Source organism: Lytechinus variegatus, chromosome 1, assembly GCF_018143015.1.
Source record: "Lytechinus variegatus isolate NC3 chromosome 1, Lvar_3.0, whole genome shotgun sequence".
In the NCBI taxonomy this organism is placed as follows: domain Eukaryota; kingdom Metazoa; phylum Echinodermata; class Echinoidea; order Temnopleuroida; family Toxopneustidae; genus Lytechinus; species Lytechinus variegatus.
Window position 1 is genome coordinate 94,571,187 of NC_054740.1, and position 27,991 is coordinate 94,599,177.

The 27,991-nt window shown below is 37.0% G+C and overlaps 1 protein-coding gene across 3 annotated transcripts; it reads left to right on the forward strand.

The window, feature by feature from the left end:
• The first annotated feature begins 193 nt into the window (after positions 1–193).
• Positions 194–26,411, forward strand: LOC121429218 (protein kinase C-binding protein 1-like). 3 transcript variants are annotated; one of them, XM_041626181.1, is made up of 18 exons: positions 194–368; positions 3,422–3,589; positions 4,184–4,227; positions 4,830–4,981; positions 5,997–6,146; positions 7,634–7,750; positions 8,343–8,435; positions 9,509–9,596; positions 10,859–10,914; positions 12,627–12,704; positions 16,283–16,342; positions 16,850–19,090; positions 19,542–19,698; positions 20,386–20,510; positions 21,247–21,396; positions 22,533–22,670; positions 23,054–23,296; positions 25,027–26,411. In XM_041626181.1, the coding sequence occupies exons 2-18, from the start codon at positions 3,522–3,524 to the stop codon at positions 25,783–25,785; spliced, it is 4,719 nt and encodes a 1,572-aa protein (XP_041482115.1). In that variant the 5' UTR covers positions 194–368; positions 3,422–3,521; the 3' UTR covers positions 25,786–26,411. The 3 variants fall into 3 exon arrangements, with proteins under 3 accessions (XP_041482115.1, XP_041482130.1, XP_041482122.1); XM_041626196.1 differs by having other exon boundaries at positions 23,054–23,293; XM_041626188.1 differs by having other exon boundaries at positions 194–314.
• Positions 26,412–27,991: the final 1,580 nt, after the last annotated feature.

The window sequence follows — 27,991 nt, forward strand, 5'->3', positions numbered from 1 at the left end:
AAATAAAATTTCTTAGTTTTAATCATATCTAGCAGATTTATATATTTAGATAATCAAGTGATGTGAAATCTACCCAATCTAATTAAACCCATGCTTTGAAAGTAACCCTCCTTGAATCTTCATTTCAAAAAAACCTTAGGAAAAAATCCTTTTCAATTTTGATTTTTGAGGTTACCATAAAATCTGTACATCCGTCGTATGAAGGCCTTTTTTCGTGGTCGTATGCCTATCATCCCCACACAATTTTGCTCTTCTAGTACCGTTACTCTGTGATAGTATTTTGTGGGTTGTTACTGAATCACTGTCTGAGTTTTGTAAGTGGCATTTCATCGCGGTATTTAGTGTCTGGAGAACGCATTGCTCCAGTAGTAAGTCATCAAAATCCCTTTTCATTTCTAAGCTAACGATAAGTTGACTGACATTGACATGCAAGACGATCGCGCGCGTTTGCATGAGGGCGTATGTCACCGCAAAGGATCACGGGAATCAAATTAATAGGGGCATATACGCAAACGTTAGAGGCAAACGCAAGATAATGTGTCACAGACATGGGCCATATTGATTCCCATGGCCATATACATACTTGTGAAAAGTGGCACTTTATAGTTTATTTGGCCAAATCGTGCTTTTGGGAACCACTCGTAGATTTGTGTACGCGCACTTGTGTACAAAATGGAGGTGGAAATAGCTTAGGGAACCGTGCGTGTGACTGAATAAAGCGCTGCTGTATGATTCTATGAAGTGAACGGTGGTTCCCTATATCACGATAATGCCGTTTATTTTTTTGAAAAATTCATAGAAACTAAGTAAGGATGAAATTTGACTCCGGGTTGTTGAAATGAAAGTATGGTCAGTTCCCCCTAGGCCATGTCTGTGTGGTCCACCAAGTCTGCGCACCCGCGTATCTGCGCGATTCTAGTAAAAAAAGATAAGCAATGAGCACAAACTTTACACATATATGCAATACATAGAGTAGACATAAAAAAAATCTGACTCAAAATGGTGGAAAAATAATGAGTTCAGGGCATTTTATGTGACAGCCTAAGTCAAAGTCGAAATGCAGCCTTTGTCATCAAAATCCCCGAATCGTGTGCAATGTGAATGAGTGCGCAGACATGGGGTCCCATTTTTTTTTCAATCTGAAAATGACTGCCCATGGTTTTTTCAAGAAAATCATATATTTTCTTTCAATTTTAATGAGAAATTTGGTACACTTATAAGGAACACTATTAACCAAAAGATTTTGTGAAATGAGAAGAAATTCATGTTAAATCTTAACTCAAATTGTTAGGTGCGCAGACTTGGGGCCCACTATCATACGGTAGTGGCAGAAGACTGTTAGTGCTGCAGCCGAACCGAACGGAAGTTTGCCGAACTTGGCACTTCCGAACCGAACTTAAAGGCCTGGTTCCGAAGTTCGGTAAAAAAAAAAAAGTGTGCTAATTTGCAATGCGCATATGCGTAAGTGCGATGACTACATAGATTTAAGTATAAAATTTTTAAAAAAATATTGGTTAGTGATTGTGCACAAAGAGAATTCCACTCAATATATTTTTAAAATTTTCGGTGTTACATGTCGGCATACTATGTGCGCACCTTTGCGACATTCTTGTTTTTCATGATTTCTTTTCATTTAGGTCTGTTTTATTTTAATTTTATTTTATAATGATTTTTTATTCATTATCCATTATCAGTATGTTTTTCCGGGGGGGGGGGGGGGGTCAGTGAAGATTTCTTTACTCCTGCAATATTCACATCATCAAATATGATAAGTGCAAACCACAATCTCAGAGGCCAAGCTGATGATTTTCTAATTTATATCAGGCATAATACACCCATTTCTGTCTTTTATGTGCATTATATTGGCATAGTTTACCACATTCACCCAAATTTTACACCATTTAACCAATCATATGCATGTTTAAAAATCCAACCACCACAATGGCATCAGATAAACTTTACACCAATTTCATCTCAATCGGATCACAAGCAAACAACAGAATTATAAACATAATCAAAAGAAGTCTCACTTGGTGAATACTTGAATAAAACCGTTCATTTTATCGACATCTTAAGCGATAAAATGAATGAAAGTGTCACAGTGAGTTATATTTTCATATTTACATTATAAACCCATGCACATCTTTAATTTTTTTTACATATATATTTGCATATTCACATATAAAAATATTTACATGTTATATGTATTTGTATATTTGCATAATCATCGTGAAACATCATTCACAAAATATAATGACTGAATAATAAGATTCAGCAAAACAGATAGAATTGGTAAATGTGAGAGGCTAGAAAGTGAAAGGCGAAATGAGATGAGAATGATATAATGAGAAAAAGTCGGAATATAACAGCAGGTTATGGTTCATTCACACAACATCAACAGATAAATCTTTCATCTCTTCCTACGTGAATGACTGGTGAGCAGATCAAGATGAAGCCAATGATGGCACTTATTACACTGAACCAAGTTGATGATGAAGACCCCTCCATCTATGAGGTGACGAGGTGGCGAATGTTGTTTACACTGGCAGCATGAATCATCGTCGTCGTCTTCTCTCAAACTCATGGGAGTTGGCGATGGTGTTGGTGGTGGAGGTGGTATTGGACATGGATTGGGTTGTCTAGGTCCTGCTTGTTGACTGTTTCTCTGATGGTGCTCATCCTGCTGCTGGTGTCTTCTGAATATCTTTAGGAATATGCCGTTTTCAGTTACTGCCACCTCACCTGACTCATATGAAGGTGCTTTCCTTTTTCTTGTAGTGGTAGATGGTGATGGGGTCACTGGTCTCTTCTTCAACAGAAACTTCTCTGATGGTGATTTGTCTGTTAGCTGAGTATCTTGAGTTGGATGATTGTCTGGTGGAGTAGTCACCACACTGGGCCTAGTTGCTGTCTTGGTGTCCACCTTAGATGTATTGAATGGGCAAACACCAGTCTTTCTGAAGGCCGCTTTTAGGTTGGTGTGGGTCATTGATTTCAGGTAAGCGGGCGAGATGAGCCCGATGATGTGCCTCAAAATCACCATGCCTGGATATGGATGCACATTGGCGGTTGAAATGACACTCCATAGGCCCAGAACATCCCATGTCAAGTGGTTCTAGCAAGTGTAAGGCAGAAGAAAGAGTGTCAGTCTGTTCCTCCTGGCTTCCTTGATGACGGGAACAGTTATATGGGATTCGTGTCCGTCGTACAAGAGTAGACTACTAGTACTCCTCCTTGTCCCTCTTGACAGCTGGCAGGAAGTGATTGCTGATAAAGTTTCGGAAAAAAGCTCCCATTGCTCCATCCGCTGTCACTTTACATTTTTCCTTTTCTCTCTTTCACTCATTTTTTTTTCAGGGTTCATTCTCTTAAATTTTATATTAAATGGAAATTGAGATAAAGTTTTCTTATTTTATTTTAGGGTATTCCTCCTTCGGGGGTTCTCATTGGTCAAGTATTACCCAGGAGGCATGTGGTAACAGTTGAAAACTTGAAGAACAGCAGGGGGAATAAACGACAAAATGGATTTCAGTGATGCTGGTCAGATCGTACCAATTGCACTTCGACGGACACATCGGGCCAATGCAGGGTAGGAATAATTGATAATCTCATTAATATCATTTAGGTTTAAAGGCTTCTCATTTTCTTACAAAAGAAGACTTCATAACATTTAAATGAAAATAAACTCATGATTAGGAAAATGATGGTAACAAAGATTAAAAATGATGATTAAAAATTATGCTATAGAAGGTCAATGATGTTTCTGATGAGTCTGAAGATGTTGATGAGGATGATAATGGTGACAATGATGAGTTATTAGATGAATATGATTTGTTTAACAAATTTTCGGCATTACTCCTATTTGTTTAAGATCAGTATTCTCGATCTGTAATGAAAATCATAAGATCAGTATGCTCGATCTGTATGAAAATCATTAAAAAAAAACCTTTTAATTTACTAGATGAATATGATCTTGATGATATTAATGATGATGAGGAGGAGGGGAAGGGGCATATGGTGTTGGTCTGTAAAAATTTGTTGAGTCCTTTTTAAAAATTTTCTTCATTTTGTGCAGAAATATGCCTGGTGTAATGTGATCATGCCTTGTACAAATCCAGATAAATTTTAAATATTACATCTTTTGTTGTACAGTCTAGAACAATATACTTTCATTCTTTTGCAGAGCCAAAAGAAAGGCAGCTGAGGAAGAGACAGTCAAAGAAAAAGGTATCAGGAATCATTAATTAACTACTATTCTCTATTTTAATTGAGTGCAAGATTTCTCAATTTTCTTGCTTCTGTGTATCTGCCTCTTACATTACTACACCATTTCTGCTTAATTTACCTTATTCATTATATTCAACAATATGCGGTAAAGCGCTTTGGGCCATTTTGGGAAAAGCACTATATGAAATTGGCTATTATTATTATATCCCCCCCTCGAGATGGTGCTAATTTATTGCACAATCTTGGTATGGGGGTCAAATATGGCAGCTTACTGACTGTTTGATTAAGTAATATTTGAATTATTGAGGTCATGAATACAAGCAAGAAAACTTAGAAATCCAGCATGCAAATTGCTTTTTTTCTATTGTTTTAATTTGTAAGATTTGAAATTCAATGTCATGTGAAAAAAAATGTGAGAAGTGAAATCAGTTTAGATTTCTCAAGTATTTTTATTGGTATACTGGTTCTGACAAAATCAAAGTGGGTCACAGGGAAAATGATTGGGAACAAGTGTGTTTGACTACACTGACTTCTTTTGACAAGAGTCATTGACAAACAAAATGCTCTTTACTGACCAGGCTTCTCTATGTTTTGCCCTCTAGATAAACGAAGAGAGATGAAGAAGAAAAAGAAAAAGAAACTTCCTGCATCACTGAATACTGCAGCAAATTCTACACAATCTGTAACGAAGCTGGCAGCTGACTTTATGCGCTCAAAACACAAGGTTCCTGTTCCTAAAGTTATCAAGAATCTAGTAAGTAGCAACTTTCCATCCACAAAGCTATACAGAATATAAATTTCCTATAGAGGATGTCTGTCATGAAGTGGACGTTCATACATTACTTGGAAATATTATGACTGTTCTCTTGTTGATGATATCATTTAATTTCATTTTCTGTTCTCTGTATTCATTATTTTTTCCTTGTCCTTTCAGTATCCTCTTTTTCATTTCAACTGTCTTCAATACAAGTTCTTCTTTTTACTCTCTTTTTCTCATTCTCTGTCTCTCCTGCATTAATGTAATTTTCTTACTCCACCATTGCATTCTCCTTTCTCCCCCTTTCTTTGTTTTCGTATTGTTTCTTGATTTTCTCCGTAATTTTATTTGGTCATTATTTTTTTTACTCATTTGTCTATTCTCGGAGGCTCTGTCGGTAATCTGCAATTCCTTGTGCTTGTGTTAATAAGAAGCTGTTTACACTTATTCACAGTTATAATGACAGTGCTTACTCTTCAATGGTGTCTTTGTATTATTTGCATCACTTATAATTTGGACTTGACGTGATCCGTTAAATTGGGTTCTTAATAGGTATCTTTGAACTATTTAATTCATACCACCCTCTATACTGATATTGATCAATACTTTCAATATCATTACTCAATTGGACAGGTCAAATGTCAAAAAGCAAGGCAACATAGTTTCCTCTATGCTTGCTATATATGTATGCATTAAATCATCATAGAAAGTAAGTAGGCCAGGGTGATCATTTGGCATAGTTTGCCATCCTTTGTGCTTTAAATTTCCACCTTTACCCCTAAGAAAAATGTGATAGATTTGAGCCTGTTCAGTGTTTTTCTTGTGCCAATAGGTTGAGTTATCTGCCAAAATGCCAGAATGATGGATCTTAAGTTGCATAATGTAGGCTAGTGCCAGAAACTGAACCAGAAGATATGTTACCCAAATGATTGATGGTGGGCAGTATAGCCTGCTTGCTGTGTAGATATTAGCCTTATCCATCTTTGACATGACTCCCACCAATTACTTTCAGCATCCACACAATGACTTCTACTGCTGGATTTGCCACAACCAGAGGTATGATGGTAAATTCTTGTACTGTAATGTCTGTCCGAGGGCCTACCACGACACCTGCGCCAATGTTCCCTGTCCTCAACCAGACTGGGTGTGTCTGGAATGTGAGGTAAGAACTTCATGCAAAAGGAGAAGTCACATCTCTTACCCATCCACTCCTAATAGAGAACCGAATTGATGACGTCACAAACAACTTTTTTTGCATTTCAGCATTTTTCATGCCATATCTTGGCAGGGCACCCACTACCAAAATTTGATGGGAATCGGTCAATGGGGGCCTTAGATGTGACCTCATGGATGCATAATTAGCCCCATTGAAGTCAATTTATTATTGGCCTAGTTCTAAATGTAAGGAACGAGGCCAATAATACCTTGATTTCAGTGGGGCTTATTATGTATTCATGAGGTCATATCTTGGAATTCCAAGGACTGATTACTTCCATATTTGGGTTGTGGAGGTATTTTATCATCATCATCATCTGCTGTAATCTCAAAGATGATCATGCTCTTCCAAACTATGGTATCAAAAAGTAAGTCATGACCAAGCAATTGCTCAGCACCATTTGCATAAAGCTGTTAATGAATCAAACTTACAAAAAGTAATTTTAGAATATTATTTCTAGTGGTTGCTTTTGTCACCAAGAACCAACACATCTTTTTATTGCTAATTTGATGCAGACACTGTACATTGCATGTCCTTAACTTGAGTTATGTCTTGTCATATTTGAAATCTGCAAATATTGTGTGTCTCTTGAGCTATGTTACTCTGTGCCTGGCATAAGGCTGCAAGAAAAGAATACATCTATGAGCATCACCATGTACTCCCTATCTTCCATTCGAGACCATCCACCCCTAAACCAATAATAAGCCACCATTAATGGTTCTCTCAATGTAGCCAAAATCAAAATTTTGGTCTTCAAAAAGTAAGAAATTTAAAATAACCTCATATGAAAGAGTAATTTGTCTTTTGCATACTGTCAAAATTTGAATTTTGTAAAGTGGAATGAAAGACAATAAAAAAAAATTGCAGACTGCTTCCAAGTTTCACCACGATGACACAGTATGCACATATGCTTGAGTGAATTCAAACTTCAAATCTTGTTTTTAAAAATATGTATAATTTCAAAGCTCAGGATATGCTTTTTCAATCGCAATGAATATCTCAAAATTCATTTTGGGAAATTTATTGTTGGTTTGGGGATGGCAGGCTGGTCATATTTTATGATGGTCCAAGTTGAAAATAAACAAGACAATATTGGTAAAGAAATAGCATTGTATGTGTTTTATGAGCTCTGTAAAAAGCAGGTCATTATAAAGCATCTCTAGCAATGTTTTCAAAAGAACATTTAGCTTTCCTTTTCTAAACAAGTTTTATATAAAATAAAACTTCATGAAGAATCTTTGAGTCAGTTCTGATTTTGGTGCATGAGTTTACTTTTCAATTATGATTTTTATATAGTGATCAATGCATAGAAGTGCATTTAGGGATAGTTGTTTGTGTTGTGTACGATATATTCAAAGCAACATTTTTTGTTGTTCTTCTTTACAATGAACTAATCTTTGTTCTTATCATGTCAATATAATGTTTAATATCAGAATATCACAGATGCAGAATGTACAGAGACGCAATCCAATGCTATGGCTTCGCTTTCTCTTGATAAACTGGCAAAGGTTCTACGTACAGCCATTGGAAAGATGAAACGATACACAAATGTAAGTTTTTGCTTGTGTTTAAAGACTTTTCCCTTTCTGTCTTTGGGCTTGCTGTTTCAATGCAAGTAACAAGTCTAGATATATGTTGCCACCTACATGTATATACTGATGTCAGATAGTACCAGAAATTGCTATATTTATAAGATTTGTGTAGGTATGGACAAGTTCTTTTTTGCGACTGAGGATGATTGCCTTAATTCAATTTGTTGTGTGAATAATAATAATATGCAACATTTATATAGCGCTTAATGCAAATGTTTCTAAGTGCTGCATACTATTACCCGGCTTTAGCACGGCTACCCTGATCGGGCGCATCGAGCATTCAAGGAATTCTTCCTACCGGGTAACCATGTACTACACCTGGGTCGAGAGTGGCAAATTTAGATAAACGCCTTGCCAAAGGACGCTAGTGCTGTGGTGGTGAAGATTAATCAAGAAGTCACAGTTTTTTATTTATGGTCTATGATCTATTTCTTCAGGCTTAAAAGCATTTAGCTCATATTTATTAAAAAAAATGAAATGAGATTCGTTTTTGAATACTGAAAATAACTTGACTCGTTATTAATCTTGACATTCTGTATTTTGTCCCTAGTCTCTGCTCTTTACACCAATTGATGACCTTCGAGAGTTTCGAGATTACAGACAGTTTATCTTCCATCCCATGGACCTATCTCTAATGGAAAAGGTACTAAAGAATGGTGACATAAGTCTAATGAAAGGATTGGATGACATATATCATGTGACCAGTCATTTGTGTTTAACCAAAGGCAAATTTGCTACTGACAGGCTGGTACTAATGACGAGTTCTAGTGACCGGTCAAAATTTTGACTTGAGATGAGGATGGTTTATGAAATGATAAATAAAGATGCATATCACTTTCTTATGAAACCTGTAATACACATATTTCATTCATGAGCATTCATATACATGTAATTACCCACAGTTGTTGGCTTTGAAATGGTCCAAATACCCTCGGCTAAGCCTCGGGCATGCTTGAACTGTTCCAAAGGTGCCTTATGCTTTTAATTCTTTAGTGAATCAATGACCTTTTTGTCTATTTTAATATTCTACTCTTTATTACATCTATTACAGTATATTACAGATAACCTGTACCCGGGCATTATCTTTTACATACTTTTAAGTGTTTTCAAAGAAAAGGATATTATTAGTGTTTTGTTTTTTATTTATTCACTTCTGAATAGCAATGAATTAATATCACCAACACTCCTTTTCATCAGGAAACAGTTACTTTTTATAACTTATTCATACAGAATTTGTTACTGAAAAATTACTCTTTCCACAATCAGCAGAGCATTTAATATAACAAATTGTTATTTTCACTGACTATCTGTCATAAGCTTGGACATAAAAGTATTCAAGTATTACTGAACATCCTGCTTTGGTTTCAAGGTCAACGGTCATTTAGGGTCAATGAACTTAGACCTTGTTGGCAGAATGAACATCAAAATCTTAACTTAAGGTTAAGTTTTTGAAATCATAACTTAGAAATTACATGGACCTAGTTCATAAAACATGGACAAAAGGGTAGTGAAGTATTACTGAACATCCTGCCTGAGTTCCAGAACACATGATCAAGGTCAAAGATCATTTTAGGGTCAATGAACTTTGGCCATGTTGGGGGGAAGGTGTTGAATTACCATCGTAACTTTGAATGTTTATGAATCTAGTTCATAAAACTTGGACATATGAGTAATCCTATGACCTCATTATTTCTTTTCATACACTATCCTATTCAGAATGTGCAGAGTAGATCGTATGGCTCCACGGAATCATTCCTTGCTGATGCCAAATGGATTGTTCACAATGCCTTTGTGTATTTTGGAGGTAAGTTTGAGGGTAGTCATTTATAGCAATACAGGGGTGTGTTTCATAAAGCTGTTCGTAAGATACGAATGACTCTAAGAACGACTGGCGATCCTTTCTTTTGGTAAATGGTATACACCGTAGGCGAAGGTTTGTCGCGTGAGAAAGGATCACCAGTCGTTCTTCAAGTCACTCTTAACTTGCGAACAGCTTTATGAAACGGCCCCCAGGGGTGTGATAAGAAGGTATCACCTGCTAAATTTGCTATGTCTTTACTTCTCAAATATTGTGCGGGGTAGGGTGACATTTGTCTCGAGGGGGGGGGGGGTGATAATATGACGATTTGAATTTGGGATAAGCTTAGGTTTGATACTGTGTTTATAGGTTTGCTTATAGAAGGGCAGATTTTCCATCAGAACTGTTGTTAATGGTACTAATGTCATGAAAATGCATTTAAGGATGTGATGCATAGCATTTTACCTGAAAACTTTCTATAATGTAGACTGTGTCTGCCAAAGCTATCTTTTGAGTTTCTTTCTATTATATTATGACTTATATCTGAAGCATGTACAAAAGGACACTTTGCTGATTGAAACCTCTTCTTGTCTCCCAAGAGCAGTAACAAATGGGTTTCTTTGTTGCAACATAAAAGTTTTTTTGATTTTTTAATAAAAATTCAAAAAAATGTTTATTTTATTCATATATTTTATTATAATTATTATTAATAATTTTTTTTTTGGGGGGAGGGGCATTCGGCATGTACAAACACAGTTCTCAATCTGATATTCAAACCTTATTGTGGCCCAGTGGATTAGTCTTCGGACTTTGAAACAGAGGGTCGTGGGTTCGAATCCCAGCCATGGCATAATTTCCTTCAGCAAGAAACTGATCCACAATGTGCACTCAACCCAGGTGAGGTAAATGGGTACCGGTAGGAAGTACTTCCTTAACAAGCTGTGTGCGCTATGAACGCCTAGCTTAGCCGGGTAATATAGGAGCGCCTTGAGCACCTAACAAGGTGGATATGTGCACAATATAAATACCCTATAATATTATTATTTACCATTATTGTAAATCATGTGTTAGATTGAGTAGACCTCGCAGTTATGACATCAATTTTGAAACAAAGTAGTTTATTTAAATCATAATGGATTAAAACACATTTTTAGGGTAATTGTTTCAAATAATATGTACTTTTATCATGTTTTAGTACTAGAAATGAGAGTAAGAGTCTTGACTCTTGAACAACTTGTATGAATATATTTAACATTTTATTTTGGCAGGTGGAAATAGGTACAGCAATGCTGCAAAATCTTTTTTAAAGGCTTGTGAAACAGAGGTAGGTTATGCAGTGCATCCTCGTAAAATTAAGATTTTTCCTAGATCAAAATGGTGAAACTAGATCAAAATGGTGAAATACATGTAGTTTTTATAGCAAAATTGCTTATTCAAATTGTTCCTATACTTTACTAACTTCTGTGTAGGAATCTAAGTCATCCATTAGCTTTGGCAGGAGTGGGCGCTGTAAATCATGACAAAGTTGTCACTTTTTGAATTTCAAAAGAGCCGTTTTTAATAAAAAATTGTTATATATTCTGTGTTCTGGTATGTTCATTTATCATTTATTGTTGCACCCAGTCACATCTTTGCTAAGAGTTATTTTGTCTTGTAAACTGATGGAGATAATATGGGGGATATTTGTAATGTTCTTCCTTCCTAAGTATTTGAAATTATGAAAAGAAACAGATGCTGTTACAAAATGTATAATTAATTGGTTTGTAGACTTGTGATAATTTTGATTTTACAGTTGAGTAAGCACACATCATTGTAGACAACAGTAAATACAAAGCGGAGAGCGGTGTTGGCTCAGTCGGTAACGCTTCTGCCCGTCGAACCAAAGATCGTGGGTTCGAGTCCACCCCGGGCGGATGACTGAAGCCGGTGCGTTGTGTGTAGACGTCTCTCCCATGTTTCATAGATGCAGGCTATGTTACAATGGAAAACACTCTGTCCCTCGGATAGGACGTTAAATGGAGGCCCCGTGTAGAGGAGAGTCACCACCTTTGCACGTTAAGAACCCACTGCACTATTCGTATAAGAGTAGGGGGAAACCCCGGTGTAGTGGTCCACCTGCATTTCCCCCAATCAGTTATATCGGGAGGAGAGACCTGCGGGTCATAGTGATTCAGTTCGCTCTTCGCCTCCCAGGCACAGGTGACGCCAAATAAATAATAATAATAATAAAAAGATTCAGAGGACATGAGAACAAGCTTATTATTAACTCGGCGTAGACCAGGAGCCACATTTGAAGGCAAGTGGCTCCTGGTCCCCTTGATTTTTTGGATGACCAGGAGCCACATTGATGGAACCAGGAGCCCCAACTTTTTCTTAAAAATTCAGTCAGTTCCAAAACTTTAAATCTGTCGACTGCACATCAAAACTGCAAAATGCTATGTCTATCGTCCTCGTATACGGCGGTCGGCTGCGCATTTTGCCGTAGTGTACCTAGCTTACAATCAAGGCAGAGGCTGCAGTTATTGTCTTTGCTGTTATGCTGACATAACAGCAAAGACACTTACTGCAGCCTCCGCTTATATTATAGGCTATAGTGTACCGGGCGCCAATTTGTGATATTTTTCTGGCGCCCTGGCATACTAGTTTTCGGAGGAACTAGGCGCAAAACCCCTCTGACCAGGAACAAGATTGCGCCCGGTTAATAAAAAGCTTGCATTAGAATGTCTATTGTGAAGTTTCCAAAGTGACAATGTTTCCTTAAATTTGTGCCCTTGCATGAATGACGAAAGGGATGAACTTCAATTTTACACCCATTGCTGAATAAGTGTAAGAATACTTCTACAAAATGACTATGCTCAAAATATTTTCAGGGTAAATTTGTACCATTTTGATTTAGGAGGAACTTAATTTTTTTTGCATTTTTTTTTATTTGTTTGCAGATAATTTCAGATATTCATATTTTTAGATTGTTCCTCCACATCTTATCCCATGTTGTTCACCTTATTAGAAAATGAATTATTTGTTTTATTATTTTAGATGGCTGAGGTTGAGTTATGTCCAGACTGTTACCTAGGTGCTGTTTGTAAACAACCTCAGTGGTTCTCTGAAGTTTGTGTAAGTATCCATGTCTTGTAGGCTCACTGTATGCAGATTATGTGAATAGGCACATCAAAAATGAATTCCAATATTTCTCATTTTCTTGCTTATTTTCATGAAATACTCCCGCCGCGTATGATCGATGAATTTGATTAATGGGATTTATGATATCTAAGTTTCAATGCATTTCTACATTCTTTATTTCCCTATGCATTTCATTATATTCTCCTGATTTTGTTATTGATTATATTATTCAGCATTATGTTGAATTTTTTAATCTGAAGGGAAACCGAGGGGCAAATATCTAACAATATTTTTTTACAAAATATGTGATTTACATGCAAAGCCAATTATCAGCAAAATTACCTATGGAGTGGTCGACACAATCATCATGAAAAGGTCTCGAACTGTGCGAGATGTGACAGCTAAATAAATATGACATGTTGGGAAAATTTGCATTCAGATTTTATCACGAAAACCACTTATTCTAAAAGAAAAACCCCCACCCTTGGAACCTGTTCAGTTAAGGATTAATTTTCTTTCTTTGGTTTATGTTTGCATATTGGAGAACCTCCTCTAAGGCCACAGCACCTGTTTGCTCTATGTTACTGTAATGTTGTAACCCGCAAGTGAAAACCCGAACCGTACCGTCCCGTATAATCCAATAATTTGCAAGCGGGACCCGCTGACCCGTCGGGTTTTAACCCGCAACTCAATTTATCTTTGAAAAATGAAAAACATTATTTCTGCAATCCCCACACTATACAGGCTCAAATCAGGAAAATATATGTCTACTACTACCTAGCCTAGAGTGAATTTACTTACAATTTGCAAATTCGCCTTTTATTCCGAAGAGAAAATGTTTTTTGGGTGACTTTGTACCACGAAATGGGTCCGCTCTGATCTCGAAATTGAAAGCATTACGCAATTAACGCCTCTGATCGGAGCTACTTGCGAGCCGCAGCTCAGCGCGCTAGCTAGCCCAGGCTGCCCAGCAAGGATCGGCAGACGGCAATGTTGTTTTTCAGTCCAGGTCGGTCGACACTGCGACTCACAACTATCATAATTACAATATTCAATTCTATGGGACCTCGTCTATAAAGTAATCAAAATTGCAATAAATACCTGGATAATGATACAGTCAATTTTTTCTTCTCGTTTATCTCTATATTATTTCCTTCTGTTTTTGTATTTCATTCGATAATATGGCCGCTAAAACTCGATGTTTAGTTTCCCGTCGCCGGCCTGTGTTATGAAATTTGGCCCGCGTTTGAAAATCAAATTCTGAAAATAAACTATTTGGATATCTAGATTCAAAACTGATTTAAAACATTAATATAAGCTTTTCAGTAACACAATTACTTGTATATCTTGTATATACCTGTAAATCTTTTCTTTCTTTTTTTGTGAATGGAATGACGCTGCATGCTCAACCATACTTCGAGGGATGTTCGTGCAGGCTCAACTCAACAACCGTAGAAGTGGTGGAGCCTGCACGAACATCGCTCGAGGTAAGGTTGAGCTACATGTACCTCAATAAATCCCAAAATCTAGTAACCTCGCGTTGGTGAGTTATTATACGGCCTAGTAACATCCAAAATAACTTATCTTATTTGCTAATTATAACTTAAAAATCATTTGTTTTATTTTTCCAGAGAATGAGGTAAATATCAGAAAAAAAAATCATCAAAGCTCAATCTGTTACAAAGCCGACGGGAGGCTCACCCACGTACGCATTGGCGCTTGTGCTAGCTAGTCTGAGCTCTGTCTCTCTGCCAGAGCTCTGGGGTACAATTCACTCTGCATGTAAAGGCCTCAATGATGGTGATTTTCTGCTTCAGACAGAGTTTATATTTCGGGTATATTTTTCAAAACTGCCAATGAAGTTTGATGATTTCTTCATTGTCATGTATATTTAAGTTATTAATGAGTTCATTATCACCAAATTTAGACTCCCCCATAGAGAAAGACAATTTTTGTGGAGATCTGCATTTTCAAAGAACTTCAGGAAAAGTAAGGGTATGTGTAGACCAAAAGCTTCGGTCTCTGTTTTGTTGGTTGTTCAGCTGAACTTCGTTGGCTTCACTCACCAAATACAGAGACCGAAGTTCTAGCGCGATCTGTACAGGGGACTCAATGGCCATATGTTTATGTACTTAAGATCGGATAAAACGGGGAAGTGAATTTGCGCGACAGCCGAGGTAAGTCACTGTTTTTGTTCCTTTTAACTTCATTTTTCTCCGTTTTTTGGCAATTGATGCCAAGAGGGAATATAAATTTGCACTCTGGTCACTATAATTTTCGAAATTTTTATTCATTAAAGACAAAAATTGAAAAGCCCCGATGGGGGGATTTTGCATTGCAAGTCCCCTAATGGTGGCTGCACGATAGCGAGCCGTCTGTGTACGAGGAGAAATTAAAAAAAAAATGTTAAAAAACTCCTCGAAACAGACGGCTGCCAGCTGTCTAGGGTATGTGGGCCTTTATTACATGGCCAAGTACTGGAATTAGATGGAGTAAAAATTAGATATTAAATTCATTTATATCAAGTTCAACTCACAGTCTCACCCACACAAACACACCCACATCCAAGATTCTAAGCATGAAAAAAACTTTAAAAATCATACAATATTAAACAACAAGTAATAATTAATTTAATAAGTGAACAGGATTTCCTCAAAATACAAAAACGTAGCATTTGAAAAGAGTTCCTGAAATATTACCAAGAAAAATGAAAATGGAGCCCCCGAAAAAAATGATAAATTTTTCCCTGGCTTCAAGTTCCACAGAATAAACAGAAGTCAAACTTTCATCTTCTGAAAGTAATGAATAATGAAATCGGTTCCTCATTATGAGCTGGAAAAAATGGGACGGGAAACTCAACATCGAGTTTCATTGGCCCATGCGGTTGCTTTTGACTGCGCTGCATGCACAGGCGCTGGCCTTTGAAAGAGCAACTCGATTACTCGATGTATTTATCATAATGAACTGTCTCAGACTCAGTCCTGTTCACTATTCACAAGACAAAAATACGCCAGCATTTTTTAAAAGGAAATATCTACGTCTCTAAAAGAATCTGCCACGTAAGAAGCACATGATCTTAACTCAATTTTCACTGTGAATGTTTTTATTATGCGTCGTTTATTCTCCCTTTTTTTCGCATGACAGTCTGCGGGTTTGAGAATGAACTCGGCCCGGCCCGCAACCCGCGATCTGAGGCATACCGGCAGGTTAACCCGTACCGCAACGGGTGCGGGTTACAACATTATGTTACTGTATCATAATTGTTAGCTTCATTATACACCTAAATCATCTGTTGAGCATTTTCAAAAAGATATATATTTTTGTAGTCCTTCATGATATCTTTTTCAGCTAAATGCATACCAGTTTTCTTTGTCTTTTGTTTAAATGAATTTAGAGTTTATAGCTGCACCTGCTTTTATGATATGTGTTGAGAGGTATATAAATTAACCCTTTTTATTTTGCATCTGTCAAACGAGAATAATTCATTTGATATTTAATATTCGTTTCTAAAATTGTGAATTCAAACTTTTGAAATTGATTAATGACTTATCAAGTTTGCTTTGACATTTCAGACCAAGCCTCATCCACTGATCTGGGCCAAGCTGCATGGTTTCCCTTTCTGGCCTGCTAAGGTTAGTATAATGTGTTTGATTTATAATTTGCATATTTTCAACCCATTCTCAACCCCCACCCAATCATTGAAGTAATAATGAAATACAATGAAATATACAATGTTACATTTTTTCAATTGTACTCTCAGTTTCAGCACACTTATTCTTTGTCTTTTGTCTATCCAAAGTCAAAGTTTCTTATTTTCAATTTCATCTCTTAGAAGCATGTGGCCAAAGAATCAGTCTGAGGATAGTTGTCAGAACTTTATCAAGTAGATTGTACGTCCTGTTAGCAAGGAGTAGCACTGTGCACTGCTTTGTTGCATTGAAATAGAATCATTTTAGTTCTGAAACGTAAATATTCTAATTTTGTTCCCAAACATTACTTGATTAAACATTCAAAGTTATTTAATTAAGTGAATTGAATTGAATTAAGTGTAACAGTCCAAAATACTTAAGCTTTCTTAATCAACCCCAGTATTCCTATCATCTGGCCACTGATCATATCTGTGTGTTTTTTTAATGCAGGCAATGAAGGAAGAGGATGGTCTCATTGAAGCTAGATTCTTTGGACAGCACGATAGAGCCATGATCCCAGCTCACAACTGCTTCCAATACTCTACCAAGATCCCCTTCCCAGCCTCAAAGAAGAGACTAACAGGACTTAATGCTGCCATCAAGGAGGCAGAGGTTCATATCAAGAAACTGGAGGAAAAGCAAGGTCACCCCTTCAAGTATGCCCCTCACCTGACTCCATATGATCCCAACAAGCGCTACACAACTAGCTCTCTGGCAGTCATGCCCGATGGAAAAGTCAAGTGCCTGACTGATGCAGGAAAGAATGCTGAATCGAAGGCGAAGGCTGTTGAAAATGGTGAAGAGGCCTCTAAGAAGGAGAAAGAGGAAGAGACAGATGACAAAATGGATATTTCTCTTGCCTCTAGTGTGGAGGATGATAAGACAGATGGGAAAGCGGATGCATTGACGGAGATGAAGACAGACTCCTCTCCAGGATCTAGTCTGGATGGCAGTGAGCTGGATGTAACAGGAGACTCCTCACAGTCTCCATACCATGTTGATTTGGAGCATAGCTATGCTTCAAGGGAATTCCTGACAATGCAAAATGAGGAGGGAAAAGCGGACCAAGAAACAGAGAAGGGCTTTCAAAAGAAGCATATTGACGATTCTAATGAAAATGTGACTCAGTCAAGAGTGAAGGAGGATGAGGGTGAACACTCTGATACAGCAGGCAAGGAATACCAGAATGACGATGAGGGACAATCCATTGATACTGACAGAAAAAGGAAAGTCTCTGAGTCTCCTCAACAGCCTGAGAAGATGCCAAGGATGTCTTCAGACAAGGATAGCAACCTATCACCAGGAAGAACAGGACAAGGTACTGTAGAACCAGATGCGGAAGATCCTGATAAACTTAAAACTTGTCCCAGGGATGTCACAAAGGAAGAAGGTACTCACACTGTCGAGACCATTGATTCTCCAGTCTCAAAGAAACTCGTCGCCAAAGATGATGACAAGTTTAGTATTCTACCCAGCCGCCTTCCTAAACTTGATGATCTAGAGTCCAATGTGAATTCATCTGAAGCAAGTTCAAGCATCCCTAAAGAAGAGGTGAAATCTAATCAGTCAACGCCTAGAAAGGACACCTTTCTTCTTAACCTGAGCAAGACCATCGACACCTGTAAGGCATCCCTAGGCATTGATGAGGATATGGAAGAAGAGCTGGGAGATGAAGGAGGCAGAGACGAAGAGGATGGTTTGGATGATGCTGATATGACAGGAGATGAAACAATGGAGAGTGAGGTTGATGATGAGGAAGAGGAAACAGAGAAAGCATCCTTTCAGGCTGCAAGCCCTTCTAACGACACAAGCACCATGGATGATGCAACTGATGAGTATGCAGGAGAAAATATGACAGAAAGTAAAGTGAATCAGATGCTCAAAGATTCTCATAAGGTTTTGAAAGAGGTAGTCAAGACACTTGAAGACGGTGTGGACAGTCCTGTTATATCTGAAAAGGATAGTCTTGCAATGGAGACAGAAGATGTCGGTGATAGTGAGGAAATCAATTCCAGAGGATTGAGGGGTGATGAAAGCAATGAGAAAGAGAAGACAAATGATCAGACTTTGGCAGAGTCTTCTAAGGTTATAGAGAATGATGAGTCTCAATCAGATGAAAAGTTGAAAGACATGCCAGCCCAGGCAAAGTCAACCCAAGTCATGGATGACAAAGCTTCTATTGATGATGATATTGAGGATGATGATGATGAAGATGATGTTGGTGAAGATGTTGATGATTATGATGGGGATTCCTCAGATGGGGCATTACTCATTGATGAAGGAAATGACGAGTCGGGCGATCAAGAGAAGAAAGAAGATGCCACAAGAAAATGCAATAAACCAGATGATGAAACGAAGATCACAAGGGATACAGACATTACTCCTGCAAACACTAACGACCAGAAGGAAAAGAAACCAGAAGGGATACAACCCAAGGTCAGTCAGGACATATCTTCTAGTGAATCAACAGAGCCTGAAGCTAAACAAGAAGAAGCAAAGGACAAAGAAGCTAAACAAGAAGAAGCAAAGGACAAAGAAGCTAAGGACAAAGAAAGCAGTCAAGAGGCCAAGAAGATACCAGCAGTGGGAGACAAGAAAGTTGCAGAACTGTCAAAGAGTTCTAAACAGTTAATGGATGGAACTCCAAAACCTGTGGAAATGGATCCAGACTACAAAATGTTAATTGCCAAGGTAAAGATAAACCTCATTAGATATCAGTCAGCCCACACGTTTTTAATTATGTAAATTACATCTGATTTCAAATAAAGATATGTGAACAGGTAGTTCTTCATGGTATACAGATCTATGCATAAGCAAGTTGACTAAACCAATTTAACATTGATGTATTATGAGCCACATACTTATGCTTCAGTGGTTATTGCTGCCACAGCATTATTAAACCCAATACCCTATCCATGTTTGCCTGCTCCATATTCAACCCCAACCCAAGTATTTATGTTTCTTTTTCTGATTGAGGCCGTGGCAGGTGATATTTGAAAGCCAAACTAAGTGATCTGAAAACCTAGGCCCCTTTAAAAACAGAGTACTGTGCAGTGATACTGTAACTGTAGCCAGATGCCAATTTGATAATAAAAAAACAGGCCTTGTAATGTCTTTTGATCTACATCTCTTGTTATTGTAGGTTGTTGATGATGCAGTGAAGTCTTTTAAAGAGCTTGATTCTAGTCTTGAGGATGCTAGTGATGAAATCAAGAAGCTTGTCCTTGATCTGAAGAGAGAAGTAATTTCACTCAAAGCAAAGCAAGAACTTCAAGAGAAGGAAATGATGCACTGTAACAGTAAGTACAAATTGAGGGTTTTTTTTTTAAAGAATTGTGGCAATTAGCAAGTGTCCTTCCAGAATTTGGCTTCAAATCTAATTTTGCAAGCTGTTAGAGACCTGAAAGAAAAGAAATCCTAAAACCTTGCTTGAGCTTCTTACATTATTGAGTTATCTTCCAGTGGGAATTTTAGGATTAAAAAAATTTGCATGTTGACTTTCACTGCATGGTGCCAAAATTGTCTTTTGAGCCCAATTTGTTATACCTTATCATGCGCAACATTTTGTAAAAGTGGATGTGAAACCCCTAATCCCTAGCAAATTCTGTTTCCAACCACTTCATAACTAGAGAATTCTTTTTACTTTCCTTATCTAGAATTGAATGAATTGTAAGTTATAAGTAAATAGAAAAGTATCGCTGACAATTTCATCAAAATTCTTGTTTTTTTAAGTCGAAAAATAAGGAAATATATATATATGAAATAAAAGAACAATGCAATACAGAAGAAAGCATTTTGATACTTCTTTTTAATATGGAGATGATCAGAGTCTGTCAGAAAGTCTCTGAGCAAATAAAAAAGAGCCTTTCAGGGATTTATTTACACATGAAATTACAATTTTGGGCAGAACGCAAAAAATTAATCGTGCAAAAATCTTAATTTTTGCAGCACTACAGTCACCTTGATTATCCTTTTTTGACTTGTAGATCTAGCTGCAGCAGAGATCCGTCAAGTGATGGAATACAGTAAAGATTGCAAGCTGAATAAGGTGAAGAGAAAGTTTGACCTACAGAGGAAAGATGCTATCTTTGACACCAAGGGAAAGCAATGGGTAAGACATAGATAGAGAGTGGCCCTTGCATCATAATAATGAGAGCAGCCCTTGCATCAGCTGAGAAGGCAGTTGTTTTGGGTTCCCACCTTAACCAGTCTTGCTACCCTTAAAATTCTTGTCAGTGGTACTAAGACAATTTTTTGTTGTATAAGCATGTGAATAAATAATGATGGGCGTTGTTTAATTATTATGGAAAATAACAGTCTTAGGACCTCTCTAGAGAAACGTAAATCACACCAAAAGTGCATTACTGACAGGAACAATATATCAATTTTATTCACCAAAGCACAAGAATTTCTAAATGTTCAGATTTTCATAGTTTGACAGCTCTAGAACATTGACTGTCTTTTTCCTTTTTGTTGAGTAATATTGAGAGTGGCTTTGCTAAATATGTATTTTCATCAGGTTTTAAAATGACCCATAACCACACATGCTGTGTATGATGCTGTAGAGTATTATGAACTCGTTATTCTTGTATTTACTTGATGACACACCTCATGTCACTCGGGTGAATTGTGTTTTTCAATAGGGCAATGATGATTGAGGGTCACCAAGTCCACCCCCACCCCCAAAAAAAGAAGGCTGATATTAATTGACAGTTAAATATATTGTGCTCCAGTTATTGAAAAAAATGTAGGAAAGATAAATTCAAATTAAAGGAAATCAGATATTCATGGTTGCTCAGAGTAATAATAGTTTTTTCATATTTCACCATTTGTTATTTCTTTTGCAGTGTGCAAGTTGCCGTCAGGAAGCTAATTACTTTTGCTGCTGGAACACTAGCTATTGTAGTTATAATTGTCAGGAGCGTCATTGGCAAAAGCATGAGAAGAAGTGTCAGCAGAAATCTGGGAATTTCCCATTTGCCCCTTCTGCAGTAGTGGTAAGTTCAATTCCTGAGAGTTTTTCTCATGAGTGTTCTACTGATTTGCATCAATTAAGATTATACGGGATGTGTGATTTAACCCTGAATAGACTGGGCTATTTTGATGCCTAAGACTTGGGGGGGGGCTGATTCAGCCCCCCCCCCCTACCCCATGATCTTGGTCGTAAATCACGACGAAAATTGGCACGCGCATTACCCATGGTATAATCTATAAAACTGTAAAATCAAATTCTGCAAAAAATCTCATTCCGAATTAATTATGCTAGTTTATGAGTAAAATCAAAAGTTTGCTCTAATTAAATAAATAATGCCCCTAAAATGCTAATTTTTGGTTCACAGACTATTTATAAAAATCTGATCATATGAACTTTTTAAAAAATCTCAACATCGCATAAATTATCTATTTAATTGTTTTCTAAATTTCTTATGTATTTCTTTGTTTTTCGACTTTTTATTTTGTATTGTTTTTTTCAATGGAAATTGTTAGGGACTTTATTTTGACCATAAATAAGATGAAATTATTTGATTTTAATCAGTGAAAGGAAAATTAATAATACATTTATGAATTTTGGATAAAAACACTATTTGAATAGATAAGTACAACTACATGAATTCATGTTTTTGAGCAATTTTGAGTCAGCATGCACTTACAAAATGTTGCATAATTTCAGAACCGTGTACCCAGATTCACAATTTGTTCTCAAGAGTAGGGCGAGACTTGAGGCAATAGGTCAGCGATGCGGTCAATAAAATTTGCGTGGCGGATTTATCACGAAAAATTTCCCCCCCCCCTCAGTCTTAGGGTTAAAATGAAGCATATTTTTTTCTTGATTTTTTTTATTACCTGAATATATTGAAATATTTTTATTGAAGACTGAGTGAAATCTGATATTAAATGCACACCTGGGGAGTATTTCATCAACATTTTTTGTCTGACAATTTGTCAGGTCTGAAAACTGATACACTTCCCATGGTCATTGTCAGATAAAACAGGACTCGTCGCATAAAACATCTGACAAGTCCTTTCATGAAATGTTCCCCAGAGCTCTGTTAATTCTAGCTCTTATGAACATGAAATAATAGCAGTCATAAACATGTATCGTCTTTCAATCATTTTATTCTATTTTATTCAGGATCCATATGACCCCTGTCGAAAGAAGAAAAAGAAGAAGAAGAGGGTAAGAGAGGAAGAACAAGCATGGCTGAAAGAGTATGGTTTTGGTGGTGAAGAAAGCGACAATGATGACCCAACATGGGAACCCGACCCTGAGGTATGAATCATCTTTATCCCCCGGGGGGGATCATTGTGGAATGTGCATCATCCACATGTACAAATACACAAAAAGGGGGGATGGGTGGTTCACCAGTCAGGTTACACATGTGTTGCAGTAACAATGTAAACATTCTTTTCAGAGAAAGGACATCAAAAGGAAGATCTGTGGAAAGAGTAGGAAATTGATAGACCCAGTCACGACAAAAAGATCCAATCCCTTTGGGAAATGACATGAAAATACACACGGCAAGGTCACAGGTGAGAGAAGGTAGCCAATGCAGGGGACTGCAAAGGAAATCAAATGATGTCATGCTATAGAAACAGAAGACAAAAAAATACATTTACCATTCATTTAATCAATAAACAATATGCTCTCTGCAGGATTATCCAACTATGGTTGCGCGGAAGAAAACATATACACTTCCTACAAGCAATACTACCAGTAACCCTAATGCCTTGAGGAAGCCCAATCCTGGCCAGTACATTCCCAATCGCTCGTGGACACAGCCATCAGGAAATGTTGCATCTCGTCAGAATGTGAAGATGGCATCCATGACCTCTCCAATGGGAACCCAGCAAGTCAATCCTGCATCAAAGATAATCACACAGACACCCTCTAAGGTGGTAAGATTTGTCCTCCTAATATATCTCTTGTACAGACCCACGTACCTCCTTTTTATTATATCCCCCGCCAAACAAAATTTGATGATTGTCAGAGGTTTGCGCATTCGCAATGAATATTGGTATACATGTTGTCTACATAAACTTATTTTTTATGCATAAATAAAAGAATAGTGGAAAATCCTGTTTTGGGGGAATATTTTAAGGAATGGGATTATAGAGAAAATGTTGTGGACAGGGTTTGTGCTGATTTTTATCATGATCGCGCAATTGGCAGCCAAAATCTTGAGCTTTCTAAATTCAGTCATCAAAATAACAGTCTTTTTAAAGCTTTGTAAAGCTCCCGATGTAGATATTTAAGAAAGTGATAAGGATGATAATTTTTTCTTATTATTCCATGATTTCTTTATTCTAATTTCTTATGTATTATATTTTATTTACTTCTTGCATTTTAGTATTTTTCAGTTAGATATGTTGGTGATGATATGCATGTTACAACAAGAATAAAATTAATCAACTTTAATCCTAGTAATAAAAATAATCAAAATCATGTTATTCGCAAATTTGTTAGTCCAACACCCAATTACAATATGTTAAGTAAATTTTGAACCATGTTCACTGCACATTACAAGCAAATGAGGTCTCAAAAGATGCGCAATATTTGACAAGTATAACTTCTGAAGGTTTCCATGGCGAAGAAGAATAGTGTAGTAGGTTTCACGGTATACCATGCATCTTTCTTGGGCAAGTGTTGGTCCTGAAAAGGACCACCCAATCTCTTTCTCCCATTCTCCTGAGGACGACAAGAACACACTTGTCGAAACGTCGAGATTGGAGGGTCCTTTTCAGGACCAACACTTGCCCAAGAAAGATACATGGTGTACCGTGAAACCTACTACACTATTTGACAAGTACATTGCAACTGATGTGTTTAATGATATGAAAGGTAAAGGATCACAACAAAAATGTGTTTTGTATTGATTCCATCATCAATTCAGTTCATTTTATTTAAATTTTTAGAAATTAATTCGCTAAAATTGCCCAGGGGCCTGGGAAAAAGGTGGTAGTGGTTTGTAAAGAAAAATCTGACACCCCCCGAAAAAAATGGGTTTCAGTCGTAAATGAAGGAGAATTTCATTAAATTTTTGACAACAAAAAAAGGTTCCCCTGTACAATCTACCCATCACCTTCTCTTCCCAGGCCAGGGCTATAAAAACATCAGCAAATGCTTACAATAACAAGAAAAGAAGAAAAAAAAACCCATCCTTTTATGCATAATTTCCAGCAGAAACTTTGCTTTTTTTTGCAGCTAGAAATTCCTTGAGTCTGCTATCAATATGTCTTTCAAGTAATCTTTTTCTATGTGTACAGATGAGTGCAAAAGACAAGCAACAGAAAGTGCCTGTATACTACGCATACAGATTTGATAAGTCCTTTGCTTGGTGTCTATATTATTTTTGATTGCTTTTATATGAAGCAATTGCTATCATTTATGTATGTGGCTCTTTATCCCATACATGCAGCCATTATATCTAATCTTGACTGTAATCCCTGTTTCAAGCTTATTATTCCCAGTGTCTAATAGATTCAGAGCAACAAAAGTGGATAAGATATTTAGATATTTGTGTCACATTTGTGCATAATTAAACACTAGGTTAAATCATTATTTGACATGTTACACCTTTGGTAAAATCTGCTGTATTGTTAACTTGGTGTTTTACTCTTGTGTGCAGATGTACATGCCACCAGTGCAACAGAATGGGCCACAAGTCATCGGCCAGAATGCTTCTACGGGGCAAGTTGTAATCAACTCTCATACGAAACCTGTGAATTTTGTTCCTGGTCCAAGGAATGATGTGTCCAAGCAACCTAATGTAGTTTATGTTGGGACTAGCAAACCAGGGATACAGATGGCATATCCTACTTCCAACCTCACCGTGCAGGCCAACCCTGGTATCAGCGGTGGAATACAAAATCAGGGCACTCCTAACATGCCTTTCAAATTACAGATGGGATCAAACAAGTTGCCCATGTCTTCATTGGTCCAAGCACTTGGGCAGCCCGTGCAGCAGGGTAGCAAGTTCTTCATACAGGTCACACCCGGACAGCAAGGCAGCAACGGCAAGACGGTCAAAGTCTCGCAGATGCCACAACAACCTATTCAAGCTGGCAATATGCCCATCATTCTCAATAATGTGATTGGGGGGTTGCCACAGGGACAAATTGCCCCAGCTGCAATTGTGAGTGAGAATGTTTTACAGAATATTCAGCCCGTTGGTGGGAAAAAAAGTGTGGTAACGGTTCCAAGGTTGGCTCCTGGTTCAGCACCAAGTCCAAAGCAGATCGTCTTCACTGTACCTAATGCCACAAATACTGCTGTAAGCTCCATCAGTGCACCGTCTGTTGCTCCTGTAGTTGTGGGTAGTAAACCTGTGGAAGGAAATATTCCTCCTGGAATTAAAATGCAAGTGACTTCAACCAAGAATTCTTAAATGCACCGCGTAGGGACACAAGCAAAGTGGTGGAGTTATATTCAATTTCTTACTTATCACATTTGGGACGTCATGAAATGGCAGCTATTATGTTAATAATAATAATATGAGAAAGGGGTCATGACTGGAAACTCCTTGAAATGACTGAGGGAAAAAAAGACTTTACAAACAGCATTAATCCAAATGAGCGTGAATAGAATGGGAAAGTTTTTTATTGTGAAATCAAACATCCTTTTCACATAAAAAGAATGAAAGGGGTCATTTCTTTCATTCATTATATATTGATGCTGAAAATGAAATTCTGAATTTGTCAATCTTTCAGTTCAATGTAGTGTGAACATTTGTTTATGTCACATTTAATTTTTATATTCTACATTAGCCAATAATACTCGGTTTATGAGGCTTTTTTGTGATTATACTTTATAACATCTTGGCCTTGTCTCACAAAGAGTTGCGATTGATCCGATCAACCACAAGTATGGATGGCTAGCAACATCATCGTCTTAAACACAGATTTGTTCAAAATAATTCCTAGATATGATGTATATTCATACATACCTTGTTCTCTTGAAGATTCAGTGTAATTCACTTTGTTTACTAATGAGATTGTGCACATTTCCTGGAGAGATTGTGCACATTTCCTGGAGAAAAAAAATATGGTATGGATGGATTGCCATACAGTTGTGATTGATTGGATCAATCGTAACTCTGTTTGTAAGATAGTGCCCAGATATCCATTAGGGCGTTATCTTTTTTTTATGTTTGTAGTTCTGTCCTTATTATTAAATTGTGTATGAAATTCAATTAGGCACATAATTTAGCTTTTGAGAGTTTTCCAAAATAATCTAGAATTTTTTTTTCTTTCAAATTTCTTTTTGCAGACCATGCGGGATTACCCCCATATAGCACCGAAGCAATGATATCTTTGCATCTCAGCATTTTTTTAGCATTCTTTGGCGGAGCATGATGACAATCATCCACAACCAAAATTTGGTTGGAATTTGTCTGATTGGACCCAAGATGTGGCCTTATGAGTTCCTACCTAGCTGCTTTGAAATCTGTGTAACTTGGCCTGGTTCCAAACGGTTATGAACCAGGCTGATTTCCACTGATTTGGACATATCTTGGACTACCATGTTTGGAGGTTTTCCACCATGCTCGACCAAATAATTGGCATGAAAATGCTGAAATGCACCAAAAGAAAATTCTCTCTTCCTCTTTTTCCCCCCTTCCCTTCCTCTCTTTTTTTTCTTTTCTTCCTTTCTTCTCCTTCCTCTCTCTTTTTCTTCTCTTCTTTCCCGTGCCTTCTCTTTTCTCCTCTTCCTTTCCCACTCTTCCTCCTTTTTTTTGTTATTTTCTCTCTTCCTCTCTCCTTTTTTTCTTCTCGTCTTTCCCCTTCTTCCTCTCTTTTTTCTTCTCTTCCTCTCTTTTTTTATCTTCTATTTCCTCTCTTTTTTTATCTTCTATTTCCTCCTCTTCTCTTTTTTTTCTCCTTCCCTTTCCCCCTTTTTCCCCTCTCTATTCTCTTTTACAATCATATACAACATTAACAGTGGCATAATTGACTATTTGTCCACAAGGTTATGAACACTAAAGTTTAGATAAAGCTGTATGAATAGTTTTCATCATTTGGAGAAAATGATGATGTAGACGATTTTTTTTTAGATGTTTGACTATTTTTTTCTTTTTAATAAATCACTGGAATCTATGAATTTATATTTGAGAAGGGAAGATTTTTTTTGCAAACCCTCCGGAGAATTGGTAATTGAGATAATTTATTTTATTTAAATTATGGGAGGAAATAAACTTCAGATAAAGATATTGTCAGCTAAAATAATGAAGAGAAAGATAGACTGTTGACATTACCAACTTAAAAATGTGTTTTCTTTTGATGGTAAAACAAGTGTTCCTATAGAAGAAAAGATGTTGATCACCTTTTTTTTAAATTATGATTTGTGGTAAATTACAAAATTATTATCAATGTACATTGAACACTCCATGAGTTACAAAAACTTACATGTGTATCTTGGGGATCAATTTTTGTTTTGTATACAAAACAGGTTTTTGTACATTTTCGTTCGTATTTGGATTATGATAAAATTGCCTGTTCATAAAGTCATCTTCCTTTTCTGCATACTTCAAGTTTAAACTGTGAAATGATGTGAGATGAAAATGGCAAGGAAATTGGGAAGAGGGAAGGCTAAAC